Here is a 24230-nt window from a genome sequence, read left to right as displayed (position 1 = left end):
CAAAGGGAGAGGATAAAACACAAGTAAAGGAAATTAAATTCACCTTAGCTGACCTAGAAAATAAAGAGTCTAAACTAAGGGAGGAGATAGAAGAGGCTAAATCTTGGTCACAAGTTGTAAACGGATCAACAAGCAAACAAAAGGGAATCATTGAGCAACAAATTAAAACTCAAATAAGAGAAGAACGAGACAAATGTGGCAAGGTTGTAAATATCATTATCAAAGGTCTCAAAGACTACGAAGAAAAAGAGAGAACTGACATTCTAGCTAGAGACTTTCTTAGAGATAAGATAGAGTGGATGGGGGATATTCAACAAGCAAATAGGATAGGAAGGAAGATAGAAGGAATAGATAGGCATGTAAGAGTTATCTTAAGGAACCTAGAGGATAACAATTATATCCTTAGAAATAGAAGGCTGCTTAGAGGTTCACAATTCTATCTAGATGAAGATTTGACTTTTGCTCAGCACGAGGAGCAAAGGATGGAGTGGGATAAAGTAAAGGTAGCAAGATAGGAGGGAAAGTGGGCATGGTTGAAGAACGGGAAAGCTCAAATTGGGGAGTGTTTCTCGAATAAGATATAGCAAATAGGGACCCCATAGGAATGCCTAAGTGTAGTGAGTTGGAACTGCATAGGTTATCCATGAAGAAGAGGTCCCGGGGTAGGGTCTATAGTAGAGGGGAAATATATTATTTTTGTTGAAACACATGAACATGATGATTGCAAGGTACCGAATTTTCAAGGTTACAAGAAATTTTTTGTTTGGAACAAAGGGAATGGGACAAGAAAAGGACATGGGGGAGTCCAAGTGCTTATAAAGAAGTGGTATGGAATAATAAAAGTTGAAAAAGAGGATCCAAATAAACAATACATTTGGTTGCAAATAACAGTGAATGAGATAGTTTTCAGGTTGGTTGCTTGTTACTTTGCTCCTAAAAACTCTAAGTTCTACAAGAGGTGGAATTTAGACAAAGAAGATCTGCACACATCATTAAAAAATGATACTTTTGTTATTAAACACCTTAGGAGAAATAATTCTAATTGGTGACTTCAATGCAAAAACAACTAATAAACAATCTCTACAACTTAGCAGTTGTAAAAAATGAGAAAATAGTCCTTTGTGGTTGGAAGAAAGTGAAGGTCAATCTCGAGAAAGAGCTTCACAAGATAACAATGGGGATGTTTCACACTTTGAGGCAAAATTATTGGGGATGTGTAGTTTGTTTGGTATGGTGATTTGCAATGGAATGAGAAGTTGGCCGACATTAGGGGGTATCACTTGCAAAACTTATAATGGTTAGAATGTGGTAGATTACTTGATTTGCTCTCAAAACCTTACATCTAAAGTGTTGGAGTTTGACATTGGGGATTGTCCTCTAGAAATGAAATCCGATCATATGCCTCTTTTTGTTAAGCTAGACTTTACCTGAAGCAACCCACGAGATAAACTGGTTCTCCACATGTAAAAGAAAACAACTACTAAAGGCCAAATCCTCACAAACCAAGAAAAAAAGGACATCTTTAATGCTGTCCTTAAACAAAAATTTCATGAAATAAATAATATTTAGGTTGATGAAATATTCAATAAGGAAAATGATTATGTTCATAGTAGCTTGTTGATTCCTATAATATACAAGGCTTTGAGTGCCTGCAAGAGGACTTGCAATAGGAAGAGGGTCATGAATACTTTCCCGACAAATCCATGGTATGATGAAGAGTCCAAGGCAACCAAGAAATATTTGAAAGAGAAAGATTTGAACAAAGAAAATAAGAAGAGGTATACAAAACCGATTCAAGCTAAAAATAAGAATATGTAAAGGCAAGAAGGAAGGAGTTAGTATCTCTCGGTAAACACAATCCCAAATATTTTTGGAAGGAATTGCAGCAATGGAGAAAACAAACAGAAAACAACATTACAAATGCCTAGTGGTTTGAATATGCAAAGCTTTTTACGAGCGGTTACAGGAGCAAAATTTTCCTCCCATAGTGTCCACTTTGGTGGAGTAATTCATATTGGATGATATAAATTAGGGAATAAAGAGTTTAGCAAATGGTAAGGCGAGTGATATTGACGGGCTTCAAGCAGAATTTTTAAAGTGGGGAGCTGAGCTTCTCGCTCCTCACATAAAGAGAATCTTCAATAGTGTCATTCAAGATGGTTTTCCGGTGGATTGGACAACTAGTGTGGTTATTCCTCTCTTTAGAAGTGGAGATATCAACAACCCATCTAACCACCACACTATTATGGTCAACCCTCTTCTAGGAAAACTTTTTGGGAGCATGGTGGAGCGTAGAATCAACCGTTGGGCAGAGGTAGAAGGAAAAAGGGTCAAAGGTCAAGCTAGTTTCAGACCTAGGCATTCGATCATTGCATTACTCTTCAATATTTTATAGAGAAAAATATGACAATCGAGGGGAAGAAGCATATTGTTGTTTTGTGGACTTGAAAGCCTTTGACACGGTGCCTAGAGACAAACTATGGAATAGAATGGAAGATTTGGGTATCCCTGACATGTATAGAGTAGCTGTTCATAGACTATATTAGAAAGTTAGAGCTAAAATCAAAACTAGTGAACGAAAGTCTGAGTGTTTTGGTAGTGACATTGGAGTCAAGCAAGGGTGCCCTCTTTCTCCCACTTTATTTGGTTTATACATTGATAAATTAGAAACATGGTTAAGCATATCGGAGGGTGAAGGAGTTCAACTTGCAGGCTAGATGGTGAAATTACTTTTATATGTTGATGATCTTACCCTAATCTCTAAAACAGCTCATGGTTTGAGAGATCACTTAAGGGCTCTATAGAACTTTTGTTAGGAGGTAGGGATGCAGGTGAACATTACCAAAACCAAGATCATGATCTTCTCTTTAAAGATGAAAGATAAATTGCCTTTCTTTTTGAAGGTAGTCCGTTGGAAATTGTGAAAGAATACAAATACCTTGGGATTGAATTCCAGTATAAGCTTAGTTGGGAGACTTTGAGAGTGAAAGGATACAGGGGGGGTGGAAAGCATCATATTTACTTCAAAATAGGTGCAGAAAAGCTGAGTTGTTGGATTGGAAAACCAAGAAAACTCTTTTTGGTTTGCTAGTCACATCGGTTGTTCTTTATGGCTGTGAAGTTTGGGGAGGCAGCATATCAAACTATGGATGGAGACAGTTAGAAAGAATTCAAAAAAACCTAATCACAAGCAATCTCAAAGTTCAGTGCCATATGAAATCCTTTTAGCAGAAGTGGGTACTTTTTTGTTGGGGGCATCAACTATAACCTGGTTAATAAGTTATCTAAAGAAGGTTGAAAATATGGATAACCAATGGTGGCCCAAGATTGTGATGGAAGAGGGGCTTAATCATAGGAAGAAAACTTGGATGAAACAAAACAAAAAGTGGTTGAACAAGTGGAACATCAAGTTGTACGATTGCCCTAATACCAATGAAGAAATAAAGAAGTTTGTCATGGAAAAGTTTCAAATTGCCATATGGACTAACCGCATTGGTCGTAAAACGGTGTATTACATCAAAGAGTTTAACACAACATGGGAACATGGAGAGAAAGCATATTTAGGGACAATTATTAAAGGAAAGGCAAGACTATTAGTGACACAATTGAGGACTGGGTCACATCATCTTAGGTGTGAAATGAGTAGGTGGCAAATGCCCAAAGAGGTATGGGAAGAGCGAACTTGCTTGTTCTGTAGGATGGAGGCTATAAAGACTAAATGACACTTTCTCAGTGAGCGCACTACATATGATGATATTCATGCTCAATATGAGTTCATCTTAAAAGCTGACAACACGTATTGTTTATTTGACGAGGACAAAATCAATCAAACTGCTAGTTACCTAGTCAAGATACATAGCAAGAGATCAAACATGGAAAGGAATTTGTAGAGGGCCTAGTGCTGTGATTTTCTTGGTCCCATAGACTGATCAATCTCGTGGACGTCAGTAAAACTATTCATTCATTCATATAACAATTACATAAATTAACAAGATTAATCCTAACAATTCAATCTAGATGAAATTAACCCACACACTACTGATCCCTAGACTGTCCATACACAATTAGGGCAAGTCCCGATGCGGCTGCTTAGCTTATTTTGGCTAACAGTTGCTGCTCAAATTTTTTAGCAACAATTTGTGAAGCTGGTGGTCCCATGAAAGTTAAATTTTGCTGCTTATAAAAACAAGCAATTATTTTAAATTATATTTTTAATATAATCTTTAATTGTTAGAATATTTAATCTTTACTTAGTTTAGGATATTCCTTTGGAATTCCTACATGTAATTTGTCGTCTAGTACATGTGTGAGGACAAGTCATTTCTTTTATTTTCCTTTATTAAGGAATATTAGATTTCCTCCATAAGAGGATGTGGACACATGGCACACACATTTTATGAATGGTGGCATTCATAGATTTGGGAGTTACTTTGTAACTCCTCTCCTCATCTCTATTTAAGAGATGTCTCCTCTCTCATTTCTTCTTAATGACAATATTGTAAAGAGCTTTTTGCTCTCTCTCTCTCTCTCTCTCATTTTAGGCATTGCCTCATTCATAATATCACAAGGGGTTTTTCTTTGCTTTTCCCCTTTCAAAAGTTCTTGTGCCTCCTTCTTCACATTTGGGTGATTGCTCCAAGGTTTTTGCATTTCTCTTGGTAACATTTACTTCATCAATAAACTTTCTTAGATTTTATTTTTCTTTCCTTGCTCTTGTATTTCCTTTCATTAATAATAATAGATTTTCATTTAAATTTTTTTTAAAAAAATGGAAACATAAAAAAGAAGAAAAGAAAGTTGTGGAGCCACTTGTCATTATTCTCAATAAGCAGCTGCATATTTTCAACCCCACCTTTTTTTATCAAAAGTTATTTTTAAATTTTAAGAGATTTTACATTTAAGCATCAGCATAAAAACATGAGATTAGCAGCATACTACTAATCCCTCTCCCCTATTTCATGTGGAAAATTCAAGCCCACCAAATAACAAGAGAGAACAGGAAAATAGGCCAGCTTGTTCTAAAGCAGGGCGGGGTTGAAAAAGCTATAGGGAGGGCATCGAGGCTTTTATTGCAGAAGCGTAAAACAAAACGATCAATTTGACCGGTCTTTCACTCTTTAGTAGCCATCAGGTACTTGCCTTTTTACAACTTTAAGCATTGTGCGATACAGTGAATTCAGCATTTTGCATTTCGAACCTTGAAAAGTAATTTTTTTTATGGTAATCCTTTGTCCATCTCCACACAGAATCCAATCAATTTTCTTTGAGGCCTTATGCCCTATAACAAAATTGACACTACGCATTCTTGAGAATTAGTCTGATCAAGTGGAGCCGGGGTAAGTAATTTAAAACAAAAATATTGAATTTAAAATCATGATTTTTATGAATCCTCGAATGTTTCGCGAGGTCTCTGTTAGAACTATTCGATTGGGCATGTAGTTTATCTTGATGGGTTTTCTTGAAGATCCAAAAAATTCTGTTTCAAACTTCGATTTTGCTGGTGGACACGTAGTTCGACTTATGGGTTTTTTCTTGGATAAAGTAAAACAGTGTTAAACAGAGTTCTCTGTAGTTTTCTGGGTTGAATGTTTCAGATCACATTTAGAGAGCTAAGAGACATAAAACGATGATGAAAAACTAATACAGTCTTATTTAGAAAGCTAGAGATAGATTAAACTATATATTGTAAAAATCTGATACCATTAAAGTTTCTCTGTTTGGTCGGATGTTCAAATCGATAAGTTTGCTATGGGACTTTAACAAATTTGTGTTCGGCTTGGATTTTTTTTTAAATGAATGCAAATCTATCTCAGTTTCACTGATTTGAGAGCCAAAAAAAAGTTCGTCACAGTTGACTATGATTAAAAACAAAACAAAAAAAAACTATGCTTTATTTCGATTTTCTTATGGGCATTTTGTTCAGCTTGATGAGTTGCCTTTAGAGTAAATGAGAAAAAACCGTGTTAACAGATATTGCCTGAAATCTACTCTGTTCAGCTTCATATAGGCTTGCCTTAAAACTAGAGACTAATCTGTTTTCAGTCTCAATTCTTATTTTAATGGAAACATAATAGAGTTTCCACGGTTTGCTTCAGGATCCCTATTCTGAACTAGAGATGTCTGAATGTGGCCTTGTCTGAATTGGGTACTCTTGTATTGGTGAGCAGATAATATTTTCGATTAGACAAAATGGAATCTGACGATGAAGATGATACGAGTGTTCCTTTAAGTGAGAGGGAGGAATGGAAAGACGTACAACCACTTCCACAGGATGATGGTCCCAATCCAGTTGTTCCTATTGCATACACCAAAGAGTTCAGGGAAACAATGGATTATTTTCGAGCAGTTTTCCATGCAGATGAGAGAAGTCCTCGAGCTCTGTATCTCACAGCAGAAGTTATTAAATTGAATGCTGCCAACTACACTGTGAGTCTTTGCTATTTCTCTTTTCTAAATTAATTAGGAAACACAAAATTCTTGAGAACCGGAATGTTTTTCAAAATACAATTCTTAAGTACTGAAATGCTTGCTTACAAGAAATTTGATTATTGAGCTCATGTGAGTCCATCAAGTATGTTGGTGTTGCTCTCTGCTTTTATGTATATGTGTATAAGGTTTGGTAATAAGAGTTCTAATTATTTCCATTAGTATATAATTTACGAATTGTCTGATTTATCAATTTTGATATTAACTATGGTGATGGGTTCTTACTATAATGGGAACTAAGTTCCAATCTAATCTCGACTTGTTGTGGACAAAACTGACTGTGAATGATTGTTGCTTTCTATTCTATAGCTAGGAGAAACTCTGGTTCCTATGTAGCCATTACTCTTGTAATAAAAAGTTCTTTCAACCAAAAAATCAATGACAAGAATGAGAGATTGTTTTGTAACTTTGCCAATGAGGAAAATTTAATTTTTGAGATTGCTTTGTATTAGTCCATAAGATCTTTTCTTCACAAAGTATATCAGTATGTACCACACAGAGGTATACCCTACCAGTTGAGTACAATGATGTGCAACTTCTGATGATTACTGGTATAGTATGATATTAACTGTGGTGATGGGTTCTTACTATAATGGGATCCAAGTTCCAATCTTATCGATTTGTTGTGGACAAAAATGATTGTGAAAGATTGTTACTTTTTATCCTATGGCTAGGAGAAACTCTGGTTCCTATGTAGTCATTACTCTTGAAATGAAAAGTTTTTTCAACCAAAAAATCAATGACAAGAATGAGAGATTGTTTTGTAACTTTGCCGACTAGGAAAATTTGGTTCTTGAGAATGCTTTCTATTAGTTCAGAAGATCTTTTCTTCATAAAACATACCAGTATGTACCATACAGAGGTCTACCCTTTCAGTTGAGTACAATGATGTGCAACTTCTGATGATTACTGGTATGGTATGACACTTTTCATTGGAGTTGTTTGAGTTGTTTCCATATGCGAAGGGAGGGAAATCTTTTAAGTTTACTTATAATGCAGTCTTCTATATTTTAAACTTATGACTAGTATAGTGCTATAGCCTACTTAGTATGTGGATCATGTTTTCCATTTGAACTTGCTCAATGCTTGTTCAGATGATATTAGCTGCAAAGAGGAATTTTCAAGACCAGTAACCTGAAAAATTAGATGGACCAGAATGTGATTGGTGTTTCTGTTGAATAAGCATAATTAAATATTGTAGTTGTAAATGCAATGTGCCATTTCCATCTAGTAGTTCTTTCAAGTGGCTGCCAATGATGCGGGATTTGGATGAATGCTTCTGATCTTAACAACATTACACAAGGTTTTCTCAACAGTATAACCAGCAAATTACTGTAACTTTGATGATCATCAGGAAAAGGTCTCTGTATAAATTAAACTGCACCACTCTATAAATGCAATATTGAAAATTATATAGATTTTACATAACATCCTTAGTCACATTTCCTTGTTATTGCAAATCTTGCCTTGTTGTTTAGCATACACATGGTGGTTGATGAGCAATTCCTTTCTCAAGCAGGATTTCTGGTAGAACTTAATTTTTCGCACAAAAAGACTGCATTTTGATGGTTTTCTATGCAATGGTTGCCAAAATCATGGCCATGTGAGGATGCTGATAGTGTTTGTGAGCAATACAGAGAACTCATTGAACTAGATTGCTCGGGTAATAAATTAAGGAGACTCGCTCAGCCATGGCAATGATTTCATGATGAAGCTTGTTCAATTTGTCCAACTTAACAAGTTTCATGGGTAGAGTGAATTCTTCACTGGAATCTTATTAAATACCATGGAGCATAGCAAGTTATTGTTATTTTTTATTATAATGATTTCCTTTGATTTCACTATAATACTCGCTGCCCTCTTCCTACATGAGGAGTGTGAGGCAAGTGATCTCTAAAAAGGGAAGTCTATTTCTAGTTTAGAATGCTATTTATTTTCATTTGTTGGATTGCATTATTGGATCAATGGTTGAGATAGCTTTTCCTCTTTTGACAATCTTTAAGTATAGAGTTTTCTATCTTTGTAAAGGTTTTTAGGCTCTTGAATGGATGGTAGTGTTGCTTTGGTTTTGTTCTTCATATCTTGACCCAGAGAGTGTCCTTTGGTTTTGATTTCAAACATGCCGTGTGTTTGGATTTCAAACATGCCGTGTGTTTGCCTGCTTATGCGTTTTTCATGGAAGTGAGTGAGCCAGCCCTGGCGGTAGACCTTGGCATTTTTCATGTTTGATGGGTTGTCTGAATGTTGAAGGGGAAGCTAATTGATCATTAATTTTTGACATATTACCTTGTTTTTGTTTTCTTTCTTTTCACCATTATCTCCATCTAACTCCTTTGTCTGCAACTTTTAGCTTAGTTTTTAGATTAGATAGGGATCACCCTTCTTTGGAGGATGCCTGCATGTGGGCATCCCAGACTACACGCTCCCCGAATTGGCAATTCTGGCTCTCTAAGCTGGGTGTGTTGTTTTGAGGCATCAATAACTTGCTGGCACACTCAGGGGGACTTTATTTTTTAGGCTCTCATAAATCCTTTATTTGCTGGGTCTTCTGTTTTGATGAAACCTTTTAAATAGCTCAAGATTGTCAGTGGAAATGTTGAGAAATTTACTTTTTCAATCAAGTTTTTCACCCGGTGAACTCATATTGTAATTTTTGGTGAAGAATCCATAGTTATTTACTCTGTCGGAGCATTTTTTGTTCACCAAGTGACTTTATGATATTGAACCAGAATCTTCAAAAGGCTCTTGCATTTCTTTTTAATGTTTTTGCAAATTTCTGCATTGCAGCTGCAATTGGTTTTCATATGAATGTTCCTTGCTGCTGTGACTGTATATGACCATTGCATGCACAATATCAATGATGCTGTATGTGCTGTTATGTTTGTCATATTGATTATCTTGTTGTATCTTGCCCAAGTGCTTTTTGTAGGTGGTGTAATAAATGACATTTGGAAGTAGAATACATAAAGAGATCTCAAAGATAGTGCAAAGAAAATATCAGTTTGAAGAAGACAAGCTTGCAGAAGTACAAAAATTAAATAATGCCTTGGAGGAGATGAAAATAAATCAAGAACATGGGGCTATGCTTGCAAAGAGTCAAAGGATTTGAGATGCCTTGGAGTGGAAGAATAAGACTACACTTGCAGATAGAGATACCTTGGGGCAGAAATATAAATATGAATTTTTGCTTGTAGAACTGTAGTGGAAAGATGTCTTGGGATAAAAAAATGAGCCTATGCTTGCAGAAATGTAGAGGCTGAAAGATGCCTAGAATGAGACACAAAGAAAGCAGGAATACGAGGCATACTACATGGAGCAAAGATGCAAAGAAAATATGGTGTTGTTACTCTCTTTTCATCATGTAGATCCCCACTTGCAAAAGGTCACTCTTAGTGCTTTGCATTGTGAACCCCTCAGAGAAGAATTCCCCCATTGCTTTTTCCATGATTTCAAATATGTATGAAGCGGAGTTTGATCTTGTGGAATATTTCTGGTGACCTTGTGGTTGCATCATCTATTGGTGCTGGAGATTCTTTCCTTCTTTCGGATGAAATGAGTGACAAGGAGCAAATTGAAGCCTCCTTTGGAGTTTGTAGGGCCCAACATCTTTGAGGATGTGTTTGCAGAAACTATTGCTAAAGAAGAAGAAGAAGAATGCACATTCCCTATGAAACCATGTTTGCAGTTGGTGGTGCACCTTGGATTAAGGCGTTGACAACATGAGTTCTAGGCTTCAAGCTTCTCCCTTGAGAGATTTCTGATGCTATTGGAGACTTGTGTGCACTTCAAGCCAATTTTGTAGGTTTCCTATTCTTTCATATGAGTAGAAGCTAAAGGAAAGCACATCTTCTGATCTGCTTCCATCCTTTGACTTTCAAGATGCTTACGCATTGTAATTTGATGAGACCCAATGCATAGCATTTGAATAATAGTTCAAATTTGGGCGCTTTACTCAAGCTGAGAGTAGAGAGGCAAAGAGATCCAAGTGCCTGTTGTTTTTCTTCATGCATTGCTTTTGGTTATTGATCAGAGTTTCCGGGCTCACTTTGTATCACCTATTGATCACAAAAGGTAGCTACTTCTCCCTTCTTGTCAATGTTTTTGTTTACAATGTTAGTGAGTAGCTTTTCCCCTTTGATCTACTACCTCTTTTTAGATGGATCCTCTTTTTTCTGGTTAAGTGGATCCTTGTTTTGGTCTCCTATGGTGGGCAGATAATCATGGATGCCATATTTTTCATTGTGGACCCATTGATGGTTGATACATTCCCTTCTTCCTTGGCGGATTAGTCTTTGGTAGTTTAAGTGTTGGTAGACTTCCTTTTGGTGTGCATGAGTTGATTCTCATGAGGTTGAAAGCAATTGTCTGATTGGTGGATGTTTTTAATAGTTGTGGGATACTTTTTACTTTTTAGTTGTTTTGCAGTCTCTTCTTTTTGTCAACTGATCTCTCCTGTGTTGGCAGATGGTTGCAAGTACATTTATGTTTTTTGTAGAAATTTTTTGAGTGCTTTGTGGGGGTCTTAGATGTTTGTCTTCATAGCATATCGCTTTGAGATTTCAACGTATTCACTTCTGATTGCAGGCTTCCCGTTTTGTTCATATCGGTTGATTTTCATCATGTCAGAGACATATGTACGTTGGCAGGTTTTTCATCTTGAAGTTGGTTCTTCCTTCGTATTTCTGTGGCTTCTTCATCATGAATATTTGTATTGCCTTGGGACATATTATTTAATCATGCACTTGTTCCAGGATATTTTCATGTTCTTTGAGTTTGTGTTGCATAGATGCCTTGTTCCTCATGGTGAATGTTGTGCATTGATTGTGGGCTTTTTTTCCCCCCGGAAGATCTTTTGTGTGTTGTGTGTCACAAGTTAGCCTTTTCCTCCCCACAGATCTTCTATATGTGGTGGGTGGGCATATGCCTAATTGGTTCCAATGTTGACTCTTTTTGATGTTTTAGTGTTATCTTGGATGGTTGCAAGCTTTTGTTTTATCCATGTAGTAATTTTGTGAAGGTGGATTGTTTCAAGCAGATTTTTACCTACTAGTGGAGTCATTTTCTTCATGGCAGAAGTTTCTACAGTGGTGGACTCATATTCTTCAAGTTTGTCTTTCTGTGAGCCCATTTTCTTCAAGTGCAGTCTCTTCTTCAATGGTGGGTTCAATTTCTATCTTCAGTGGAAGAAAGTTATCACTTTGTGGGTTCTTCTTTGGAGAAAATTCACTTCGCCATGGGTCTTTTGCCTCAGTGGATTTTTTTTGAGTTCAATGCAATATTTCAAACTTTTTTGGGTAATTCATCTATACAAGATTCAATGGCACATAATTCCTGCTCTTTAGGGTGTGATGACACTGTGCCTGCCACATTTTTTGCTATCCTTTGGTCTCTTTTGCCTGGCAGAATTTTTTTTAGTTCTTTCCTCATCAACAAAACTAACTCCTGTGGTCCATTCACCTTTGTGAAATCTAATATTGTGAATCTTGTGTTTTGGAGGTGATGTCAACATCAGACCTACCAGAGTTTTGATTGCCTTGTGTTCTGCTTGCCATTCTTCAATTTCTTTGTTGGCAAAACTTCCATGTTAGCATATTTTTCTGAGCATTTGTGGGCCAATTTTGCTCTTGTTTCATTTGTGGCTAAGATCTTAATCTTCAGCTTGCATGAGCTCCAATGCCTTTTTTATTGCAGATTCGTGCTTGGCTTTGAGTGGCAGTGCCGCTGAACCTTGCTCGATACGATGATTGAGAACGCATTAGGGGTGCTATCCGTAGACCTTGTGAAAGGGCATAGCCCCTTGATTCCACTGATGGCTACTATTCCGAGGTCCCTACTTTGGTGCCATTGAAAAATAAAGGATGTTTGGGGGGCTTTGTTGACTACGTATGTTATTTTATTACTGTGTCTAATGTCTGAAGGAACCTAGTCTTTTTTAATTTGATGCTTACAAGCAAGTGTCCACAAGAGGTCACCAGAGATGTAGCAAGTTCTTCACTACCTTTGGGCTTTAATAAAATTTCCATGGATCATAGCATGTTATTGTTATATTTATTTGTGACCTTTAGTTTTAATGTAATATTCCACCCCCCAACAACACCCATCCCCTCTTGGGGCAAGTAATCTCTAAAAAGGGAAGTCTTTTTAAGTTAGCATGCAATTTATTTTCTTTTGTTGGATTGCGCTATTGGATCAATGGTTGAGATTACCTTTTCTGCCTTCCCTCTTTTGGCAATCTGTAACTATAGGGTTTTCCTTTTTTGTAAAGATTGTTTGGTTCTTGAATGAATGAAAGTGTTGTTTTGTCTTTTGAAATCTTGATCTGGATAGAGTCCTTCGGCTTTGATTTCATGTATGCAGTGTGTTTGCTTGCTTAGTCCTTTCATGGAAGTGAGTTGAGCCAGCCCTGCCTGCAGACCTTGGCATTTTTAATGTTTGATGGGTTGTTTGAAAACTTGACTGTAAAGGCGAGCTGTTTGATCACTGCTTTTTGGTGCATTGCCTCATTTTTGTTTTCTTTCTCCAGATGCTTATCTCTTTCTAATCCTCTGTCTCCTAACTCGCTTCTCATCAAGTTTTAGCTTGTTATTTAGATTAAATGGGAACTAGGCTTCTTCAGAGGCTGCTTACATGTTTGAAGCTGTGTGTACAGCCATCCATGACTGCATGCTCTCCAAATTGGCATTTTTGGTTCTCTGAGCTGGGTGCATTGTTCTGAGGCATCAACAAGGAGGAGTAAGTCTTCAGAAAGTTATCGAGTTTGGATGCAAAATTTACCCTCATTGAGTGAAAGAAATAACAAGTATTACCAGAAAAATAGTTGCATTGAGTCTAAGTAGGTTGAGTGTTGGCAAGTCTCAGTCGGTTGAAAAAGTTCATATTGCAATAAAAATAATCTCTGAAAATAAATGTATGTCGTTTCGTTTTTGATACAACCAAATTCCTGTTGCTGGTTAAACATAAAAGTGGATTATTGAGACAAATAAACCAGCCTATGATCATCTTCCATTGAATTTCGATTCTGCACATTTCAACTTTTAACTTTTTAAGCTTTTATATTTTTAAGTACTTGAAATTAACTTAGGTAGATTGATTCATTTCATCACATTTCCATAGAAAAATTGATCTTTCCAATGACAGTCATTTCCACATTCTGTGAGATTGAATATAAATTTATTCTGTGAAAGAATATACATTTGTTTCAACTCTAATTTTTTTTTGGGACCACACGGTAAATTTCATCAAACTCAAAATGAGAGCTTATTCTTATGAAGGAATTCTGTTTAACATGTCAGTTAGAGTACAATGAAGTATGAAATTAAACCTATGAAAAATCATGAAGTAAGATGACTTGAAATGTTTATTCAGACATCAATTTATGTCAGTCTTTTTGGGCGGCTAAACTGTGACGGTAGGGAAAGTTTCTATATGGTACAGGATCATATCAAGTATGCAATTAATTAAATTAATAAATTCTGGTAACATACTAGAAGACTGCAATCGTCAGCCGGAATTTTTGATCATTGCCTCTCAAGTACAATGCAAGATAAGAAGGATTATCCATTGCAAGATTTAGCCTGTTATTATCCATTCATTTGGTCTCAAGACGCCAATACCTTCTCAAAATACAAGCAATGAACCAATTGCCTTCAGCTCACATCCAAATGATAAAATGCTAAATATGAATTCAGCCAACTTCCTTCAAACCCACAGCTTCTCTAACTGTGTACATCCTTACTTTTGTATATCTGAGGGTAACTGTAACCCTTTTTGTCAGTATACAGTAGGATATTCATTTATAATTTAAAATTGATGGATGATTCTTCTCTGGCAACATCTTTTGTTAAAGTTATCCATACTGCACAATAAGGAGAACAAGGAATGAAACATGTGTTGTTGCAATCAAATTTATCAGATTTCCACAGCCCATGCTATTGATTGTAATATATTTCTGGATTCAACTGTGTAAGAATTTTCACATCAATGTTTTGGGTCACGCTCCGTGAACCATGATCAAGATGAAAGAGAACAACTGAAGGAGAAAAATTCATAGCTATGGAAAATCTTATAAGCCCTTCTGTCCATATACATAGCTAACTTTATGTTACTTATGCAAAAAGGATGGTATGTGATTGACAGTGATACACAAATTGGATCATCTAGTCTCTGTGTTATCACTGCCTGTGATGTCTTACAAACCTGACAATTAGGTATTAAGTTGGCATTCACATTCATCACCTATCTTTAAAGTCAGCTGTGGTAGCATAGACAGAGCCAAACTTTTGTAAAGAAACTCTAGGAGAGGTCAGAAAGCCACTCAAGGGACATGAGAAAGTAATTACCTGTCATATCCAAAATTTCATGATCAACTTCTGAAATATATCGGACAAAATGGGAAGGTGGCCAAATTAGCATTGCCCTGGACAGATAATTGAGCCCATTTGATACACAAAAGTGAATGAAAATGCATAAAACCTTGTTAAAGGTATTCGTTGTCAGTTGTTCATTATTTTACTATTTTAGTTACAGGAGATAGGCTCAGGTCCAAGTATGAAACAGATCATAGATTAATTTAATGAGCTTCAGTGATTAACTTGGGGAAGCATCTAGACCATTTCAGCTTGCATATACAGGTCTTGAGCTATGTCTTTTTTGGGGGCTGATGTAGGTTGTCATTTTGAGAATTACAATTCCTTTGTGTACATGATTTATATTAAGTGTGAGGCATGGGTCACATAAGGTGGCTGATCAACCCGGCCCTATCTTGGCTTTGTATTCTCAATTTCTCATCAATATATAGTATTGTTGATGCAGTTGTGTGGTGTTATGATGTTATTATTCTGCCATGCTTTATATATATTAAATTATTAATTAATGATCAACATTTGAGACCTGGTAGCATAATCACCTTTGGTACAGACCTTTATAACCTTTTATGTTTCTACTATACAACGTTGAATATGAAATGTGCTAGGGCAGGAATTGTAACAATCAACCTTGGTGTTGCAATTAAAGAGAGAGATTTTTGCAGTACAACTAACCAGGGATCATTGTAAAAAAAAACCAAAAAAACCCAGAGTTATTAGCATATTAATATAGAATGAGAATTTGCAGATAATTTACGAATTTGGCTCAGGAGAGGCTACGCACCCTGAGTGCTGAGGCTGAGCAGCTATGCTCTCAGGCCAGACAGAACGTTTTATTCTTTTTATTTCTTCCCCCCAAAAAGAAAACACTAGCAACCTTAAATACTAACCTAAGGCCTCCCAAAGTCGGCCACAAAACAAATTTCAAAAATCATAAAAGAGTTTGGCACCCACCAAGTCGGCCACCCATTAAAAAAAAATAAAATCTAAACACTGGCTGGGTCGGCCCAGCTTAATTGGGGATATTACAGTCCCCTCCCTCAGATGGTTGCTTGTCCTCAAGCAACCTTATACTCGGATGTTCGAAAATTTCAGCCCCTTCCCAGGTAGCGTCTTCAATCGGAAGGTTCTTCCATTTCACCAAGTACTCTGGAATGATCTTGTTCCTCAGCCGCTTCTCCCTTACATCAAGCACCGTCTCAGGTTCAAGGATGAGTTTCCCTTCATTGTCAAGTGGCGGCAGCTCCTTGGATGGAATAATCTGCTGTCCAATCACTTTTTTTAGGCATGACACATGGAAAATGTTATGAATTCTGCTTCCTGGGGGTAACTCGAGCTCATAAGCGACCTCCCCGATTTTGCCAATGACTCGGAATGGCCCGTAGAATTTAGGCTTTAATTTTTCTGCTCCATTCCCTTTAAGCGATGACTGACGGTATGGTTGTAGCCTTACATAGACCATATCATCGACCTCAAAACTCCTTTCAGTCCTGCGCTGATCTGCATAAAGTTTTTGTTGATTCTGGGCACGCTGCAAGTTCTCTTTCAAGGCGTTCATGATATCCACATTTTCTTGGATCAAATCTTTAGCCCTTGGGACATGGCTGTCGGCAAGAATTAAATTCATGAAGGAGATGGCTTCATAACCGTAGAGTGCTTTGAACGGACTCATTCCGATTGACATATGATGTGTGGTGTTGTAGCAAAATTCCCCTAGGTGTAACCATTTAACCCAAGCCATCTGTTGCCCTGTCATGTAGTTCCTCAAGTATCCCTCAAGCCATTTGTTTACGATCTCTGTTTGCCCATCCGTTTGGGGGTGGTAGCTGGTGCTAGGAGTTAGTTCTGTGTGGGCCAACTGGAAGAGTTCCTGCCAAAACATGCTGATGAACCGGCTATCCTTGTCACTCACAATATTCTTTGGCAGCCCGTGAAGACGAAAAACCTCTATCATAAATAAGTCTGCAACCTGGTGAGCCTTGAAGTCTGATGGAATGGCATAAAAATGTGCATATTTGGTAAGTCGATCTACCACAACATAGATGCAGTCCTTACCTTGCACCTTCGGAAGGCCTGTGATGAAGTCCATGGAAATACTTTTCCATTTCTGATTTGGAATGGGTAGGGGCTGCAATAACCCCGCTGGAAAGACGTGCTCAGTTTTATTTTGCTGACATGTTGCACATTCTCTCACATGCTGCAAAATATCTTTCTTGAGCCCCTTCCATGCAAAACGCTCTCTCACCTTCTTGTAAGTCTTGAAAAATCCGGGATGACTTGCAAGAGGAGTGTCATGACATGCTCTAATTATCCGGTTTTTAAATTTGGATTGTGGTACCAGGTAAATCCGCTCTTTGTAGAAGATGAGTTCACCAACTACCTTGTATCTGTCATCAACAATCTTACCTTCCCATACATCACTTGCAAATGAATCTTTAGCATATGCAGCTGTAATTCCTACTCTCCAATCAGCAGATATATCGGTCATAGCACAGAGGTGAGGTTTTCTAGAAAGAGCGTCTGCCACAATATTATTTTTGCCTTTAACATATTCAATATCGAAATTGTAAGCTTGGAGTTTGCTCACCCATTTCTGCTGCCGATCGTTCAAATCTCGCTGATTTAGGAAATATTTCAGGCTGTTATGATCTGTCTTCACTACAAATTTCCCACATACCAAGTATTGTCTGAACTTCGCAAGGGCGTGCATGATAGCCAACATCTCCTTATTATAAATAAAGAGAGTCCTTTTTGGATTGGTGAGCTTCCTACTTTCATAAGCAATGGGGTGCTTATTTTGCATCAACACCGCTCCAATGCCCTCCCCTGAAGCATCGCATTCTAACATGAAAGGAGATGTAAAGTCTGGAATAGCTAAAACGGGGCATGAACTCATTACCTTCTTGAGTTTGTCAAATACTTGTTGAGCAACGTCACTCCAAGCAAATGCTCCTTTCTTCAGTAGATGGGTTAATGGCGCTGCTAATTGAGAGAAACCCTTTACAAGCCTTCTGTAGTAGCTGCATAGGCCCACGAATCCTCTCAGCTGTGTTAGATTTTTGGGTGCAGCCCATTCCTGAATTGCTTTGATCTTTTCTTCATCTACGCTAACCCCTTGTGCGCTAATCTTGTGGCCCAAGTATAGGATTTCTGTCATCCCAAATGCGCATTTTGACATCTTGGCATAGAAAGAATTCTTCTCGAGAATATCCAATACTTCTTCTATATGTCTCAAATGCTCCTCCCAAGTCTTGCTATAGATTAGAATATCATCAAAGAAAACCAACACAAACTTCCTCAGCTGTAGATTGAATACTTGATTCATGCAAGACTGAAATGTGGTGGGAGCGTTGTTCAACCCAAATGGCATTACTAAGAATTCGTAATGCCCATAGTGACATCAAAATGCAGTCTTCTGCACATCTTCATTTCTAACTTTGATTTGGTGATACCCAAAACGTAGATCAATCTTGGAGAAATAGACTGCCCCATGCAATTCGTCTATCAACTCATCGATCCTGGGAATTGGGTAACGGTTTTTGATTGTCTTTTTGTTGAGGGCTCTATAATCAATGCACATCCGGAACGTCCCATCCTTCTTTTTGACCAATACAACTGATGATGCAAAGGGGCTTGAACTTGGCCTTATGAGCCCCATTTCCAACAGCTCCTTGATGGCTTTCTCAATCTCTTCTTTATACATTCGTGGGTGTCGGTATGGGGTGGTGATAACTGGTTTGGCCCCTTCCTCGAGTTCTATCACATGCTGAAAGCCTCTATCAGGTGGCAACCCTGCTGGAATTTCTTGAAAAACCTTGTTCTTTTTATCCAGAATTTGTTGAATGTCGGCAGGGAAAGCTTCTTCCTCCTTTGCTGGACGTGGATCCATGACCAAGCATTCAGCTGCCCAAGCTAACTCTTCTCTTCGGAAGAATCTCTCCATTCTTTTGACAGAAACCATCATAGGCCCATTTTGTGAAAGGCCCTTGAGGACAACTTCCTTTCCGTCCTATTCAAACTTAAGCTCCATTGTACGGTGATTGATTCTATATTCTCCCAATGTTTGGAGCCATTGAACTCCTATGACTACCTCGATATCGCCTATGTCCACAACATAGAAATCATCTCGAATTTTGATGCCCCCAAGTGTTAACTCCATTTGGTTCACACGAGTGGTGCAGGTAAGGATGCTTCCAGCGGCAGCAACATCAAACCCTTTAAACTGCTCTGTCTCCAAACGCATTCTGCGCACTGTCTTAGTGTCAATAGAGTTGTGAGTAGCTCCTCCATCTATCAAAACTGTCACTTGCTGTCCTCGAAGTACTCCTCTAACTCGGAATGACTTGAATCGAGGAGCCGCTGACAGTGTTGCCAAAGTACCTCCTATGTTACCTCCTTCAACTACCACCTCTTGCTCTTCTTCATTGGTGGTTAATTCATCTTCTTTGGATTCGTCCTCAGGGAGTATTTCTATGTAGTAAACTTGACTTCTTCCTTGACACCTGTGATTGTTAGTCCACTTATCCTTGCAATAGAAACACAGCCCCTTCTTCCGAAGTTCATTTCTTGACATCTCATGAGGCCCTTGAGGAGGAACTTTGGGTGGTTGATTGGCCGGGCTGGTTTTAAAGACAGGTTTGGTTGGCTGTATTGCTGGTGTGTTCTTGACTCCCATTTTCCCTTTCTTGGTGGAGTCTTCCAAGTTTAATGCCCTTCGGATAACTTCTTCTAACGTGGCTGGCTCAAAAGCCCTTACTAGGCCTCGTGTTGATTCTGATAGGCCTTTGATGAAGAAGAACGTGAGTCTTTTTTCTGAAACATCTGTCACCATAACTGCAAGCCTCTGGAAATCTGCCACATAGTCTTCCACAGTGCCTATCTGCTTGAGCCTAGTGAGCTCCTGGAAGTAGCTTGCAGGATCTTTCCTATCGAACCTTTCTGTCAATTTCTGGGTGAATTCAGGGTATGTAGTTATTTGCCTGAACCCTTGAGTAACCAAGCCGTGATGCCACCATTCGTGAGCTAAACCTTCCAAGTGCAGAATTGCAAACTTGATAGCCTCATCTTCTGCCATGGGGCTGAGAGAAAAATAGGTGTTTAACTTTTGAATCCATGCTTGTGCTGAACCTTTTTCTGTACCATCAAATGTTGGCAGTGTCAACCTGGACATCCTATTCTGCAGATCCCTGTTGAAAAAATGGTTCGTTTGACTCCCCGTTGATCCATTCTTTATGTTGTGAAACTGGATAAATGGGAGTTGTTGTCTTATTTCTGGATCAATCTTCATATAAGCCTCCATGCTGGCGTCAAGATCTCCTTCCGCAAGCCTTTGTTCTTCGCCTCCATTGCTAAGGACCTGTTTGGGTATGAATGAAGGCTGTGTAGGGCGTGTGCCTTTGTTCTGTGACTCGGAACCATTGCCTTCCGTCCCATTGTTGGATGCAGATCTGCTACCAATGTCTTTCATAGTCTGCAGTACTGTTTGCATCAACTGGTTATTCTGCTCCTGCTGTCTGGTCATTTGGTCTTGCATTTGTTTTATGAAATTGAAAAGTTGTTCGTCCTTATCCATCTTATTACCGCTGCCTCCTATCCTTGACGAATTTGCGGCTGCCTTCTTTCGTTCTCTTTCAAGAGCACGCTGATCTCTTTGACTCAATCGCATAACATCTCCACAGGCTGGCAGAGAGTCCTCGCTCTGATACCACTGAAATGTGCTAGGGCAGGAATTGTAACAATCAACCTTGGTGTTGCAATTAAAGAGAGATTTTTGCAGTACAACTAACTAGGGATCATTGTAAAAAAAAAAAACAAAAAAACCCAGAGTTATTAGCATATTAATATAGAATGAGATTTTGCAGATAATTAACGAATTTGGCTCAGGAGAGGCTACGCACCCCGAGTGCTGAGGCTGAGCAGCTACGCTCTCAGGCCAGACAGAACATTTTATTCTTTTTATTTCTTCCCCCCAAAAAGAAAACACTAGCAACCTTAAATACTAACCTAAGGCCTCCCAAAGTTGGCCACAAAACAAATTTCAAAAATCATAAAAGAGTTTGGCGCCCACCAAGTCGGCCACCCATTAAAAAAAAAAAAATCTAAACACTGGCTGGGTCGGCCCAGCTTAATTGGGGATATTACAGAATAGTACCTGTGGTGTCTTCTTAGGGAGGAGGTCCAGTTCTATCTTGGCTTTCTTTCCTCACAAATATATGGTATCATTGATGCAGTTTGAACTTTGTGCTGTTATTAGGGTATTCTACTCCCATTCTTTATATATATCAATTTATGATAAACACAACCCCTTTTTGCATAATCTCTAGGGACAATCAATTTGTAATTGTGGTTGCATAATCTCTATACAATCTCCTTTCAATTCATTTAGAGAAGTTACAATCACAATTACAAATGATCTCTTCAATTTACATAGAGAAATTACAATCACAATTACAATAGCTTCAATTATTATCTTTGGAGTGTAAGCCCAACCCAACTATCATTTAGAGTTTGTGTGCTCAAAGCACTTATTTATAGGCTTGCAAATGATGGTTTTTAGGGATTTTATAAATAACAATAAAATATCCCAAAAAATACTGTTGTATAGTGAAACTATTCTTATTTGTAGGAAAAACAGTAAGAAAACTACTTTAACGCTGCTACAATCCTCTAGGTTGCACCTAATTTTTTTTCTTTATTATTAATTAAACCAAGGTTTTTATATGTTCTTTCATCCATACAGGATAGGTATACTTATCCAGTTGGGATAAGCATTCATCTATTCATGCAGGACAGGTATATTGCTCTGACCAAAGACTTTGAATCATCAGGACAATCTATGTCTTAAGTCCTTTTGATAGATTACATTTCCCTATTGGAAAAACATTGAGGTTGCCATCTATCAAGATTCATACAATCAATTTTGCATCTTGCATCAAAATTCGGCTTAAAGCCTTGAGGATGCAAAAAGTTTATCTAGAGAACTCTTGTGAGTATTCAGCGAATTTTATTTATATCTTGAATTTTACTAAGTTCTATAAATGTTAGTGCAAGTTGGGCTATCCAATGATTGGAAAAATACCAATCTGCTTCAGAAAATGTGCGTATTAGGAACCTTTTTTGTTTACTGAGATTCCTTACATATTACTATCCAATGGATCAAGTTGTAACATATGTAGTTTTGTTTTCGTCTAAGTTTTGATGTGAATTACATAAAGAGTGGGTATGAGGCCCTGTCTAAGGCCCTTTCCCCTAGATTGTTCCTCTTTGATTGCTACCCACTAAGGGAAGCATTGATTCATTAAGTCCTTAGTCATTTAGACAAAGGCTTGTTTACAATTTTTATCTTATATACATACTCCTAATTGAGTAAACTTCTCTTTCAACATTCTATGCCAATGATCTACTTATTATTAAACTATCATTAATTTATCTATCTGAAGAAGATTTCTTATTCACTTGAATTTAAATAACATAATAATATGACCTTATTACTCCTCAGCGATTTAAAGAGATGATGCCACAAACACCATTGTTGTAGCTTTGTTAGGTTATAGATGCAATAGTTCAATCATGGCAACTTGATCTATAAACGTGAACAAGAGGTCTAGTTAATACTAAGTATTCAAAGGGTTTTATATCTTGTTTGAAACATTTGAACTTGAAATAAAACAGTAAGGAATGTTCAATATGGTACTTAAGAGTTAATTTGATGTCATTACTGAAATATCAATATTACAATTTCAAAACTTGAATCCAAGTAGAAGTGAATATATGAAGAATTAGAAAGGAGCAATTTGAATAGATAGAGATAAAGGCATGACGATTGATTTAGTGATATATGGCGTAGTCTAGAGGAAAATACTTGGAGAGTTGGGACATTTTTGAGAGAAGGTGAATGCAGTAGAAGGAAGAGTGAGAAGGCATCTGACTTGAAGTTAAGTAGTACATTGCATATGGCAGTAGCATAGACTATGGATGGAGTTTGGGAGATTTGAAGAAAGTAGATTTCAGACGATAGTAGAAGAATTGATGAATGTTAGGAAAGAAAGGTAGATGCCGATATTCATTCATACCACAAAAATGGGAGAATGGAGAAGACATGAATCTTTGTAGAGCAGTGGAATGTAGGATGTTGTTAATTCTCAAGAAGATAATGGCATAAGGATAGTGAATAATGGCGAAGCTGTAGTTGGAAGGATAGTGGTCAGTACAGGGCTGAAGAATGTAGAGTTGGCAGTATGTGGTAGGATATTTGATACAAGAATAGGGCCAGTAGCTAGAAATCGCTTATTGAGTAGCATACAGGATGAGAATCAGGAAGGAAAAGAGAAGTGGATATTGTAGAAGGTGAAAATGGAGAGAAGACAAGCGTAATAGAGGAGTAGTTCTAGAGTAGGATAGAAAAGTTTAAGTTGAGAGAAGGATTTAAAGTCATCAAAGAAGATTGGATTGATGGATGAATTTATATTCCAAGAGGGTGAAATAGAATATGAAACGGAAGAGTATTCAAGAGGAAGGTATTAGTATCGGATTGTGATGTTGAAGACATAAAAAGAGGAACATAACCAAGATCAATATTATATGATGATAAAGGAGTAATAGGAGATGTAAATACAGGAAACAAAGAATATGTTTGGAAGATGAGATGTGTCCGAGTTCATTGTCTTGGAATTCATAGAGATGAATGGAACAATGTAGAGTTGATACTAGATGCTTACTCATGTGTTGAGGGTACATTGTGTTTGGGTGTTTAGGGTACACTTTTGGCTAGTTTTCTAGCCTAAAGAGTGGCTCTATCACTCAACCCTTATTTGTGAGCACTAAGTTCACAAATCATTATTGAGGTGTATGATACAAGAGCATCCAATGTCTAAGAGCAATGTTGCATCAACCAGAAATGTTGTCTTTTATTTTGTTTTGTTTTGCAGTTCAACAGTTTTTTTTTCAATCATTTTGGCTTGCCACATGTGTATTTTTTAAACAGTTGTTGTTTAAAATATTGATATATGTAATTCCCTAATTAGAACTTCCCTCCTTCCCCTGCAGGTTTGGCATTTCAGGCGTCTTATTCTAGAATCACTTCAAAGTGACCTGCAAGAGGAGCTCAATTCAATTGATGTTTTATCTCAGGGCAATCACAAAAACTATCAAATATGGTGAGGCACTTTAAACAATTTTCTTGCCCTTAATTGTTAGAAAGAAGCCTAAATGTAAGGGAAATACGATGTTTTCCCATCAGCACACCTTGCCCAAATGATGAACGGAATTTACAGTTCGTTGTAAATCTTAGTAGAAAACAAAGCAAAATAAGTTTTACTGCTGGGATGTACTTTTCATATATCATGGATTGAAATTTTTCCTAGAGCTCCAAAAGGCAAAAAA

The 24230-nt window shown here is 37.5% G+C and overlaps 1 protein-coding gene across 4 annotated transcripts in view; it reads left to right on the top strand.

Annotated features, from left to right (window-relative positions):
• The first annotated feature begins 4925 nt into the window (after nucleotides 1–4925).
• LOC131077357 (protein farnesyltransferase/geranylgeranyltransferase type-1 subunit alpha) overlaps nucleotides 4926–24230 on the top strand; it is a 32786-nt gene continuing 13481 nt past the window's right edge. The window contains exons 1-4 of one of the 4 annotated variants that reach the window (XM_058014842.2): nucleotides 4926–5131; nucleotides 5247–5336; nucleotides 6168–6426; nucleotides 23895–24004. In XM_058014842.2, the coding sequence (XP_057870825.2) occupies nucleotides 6190–6426; nucleotides 23895–24004 (347 nt within the window). In that variant the 5' untranslated portion in view covers nucleotides 4926–5131; nucleotides 5247–5336; nucleotides 6168–6189. Of the gene's footprint in view, nucleotides 5132–5246; nucleotides 5337–6095; nucleotides 6427–23894; nucleotides 24005–24230 lie in introns of all 4 variants that reach the window. The other 3 variants (XM_058014841.2, XM_058014840.2, XM_058014839.2) reach the window with 3 other exon arrangements.

Source organism: Cryptomeria japonica, chromosome 4 (genome assembly GCF_030272615.1).
Source record: "Cryptomeria japonica chromosome 4, Sugi_1.0, whole genome shotgun sequence".
NCBI lineage: Eukaryota > Viridiplantae > Streptophyta > Pinopsida > Cupressales > Cupressaceae > Cryptomeria > Cryptomeria japonica.
This window is presented reverse-complemented; position numbering and strand designations above follow the sequence as displayed.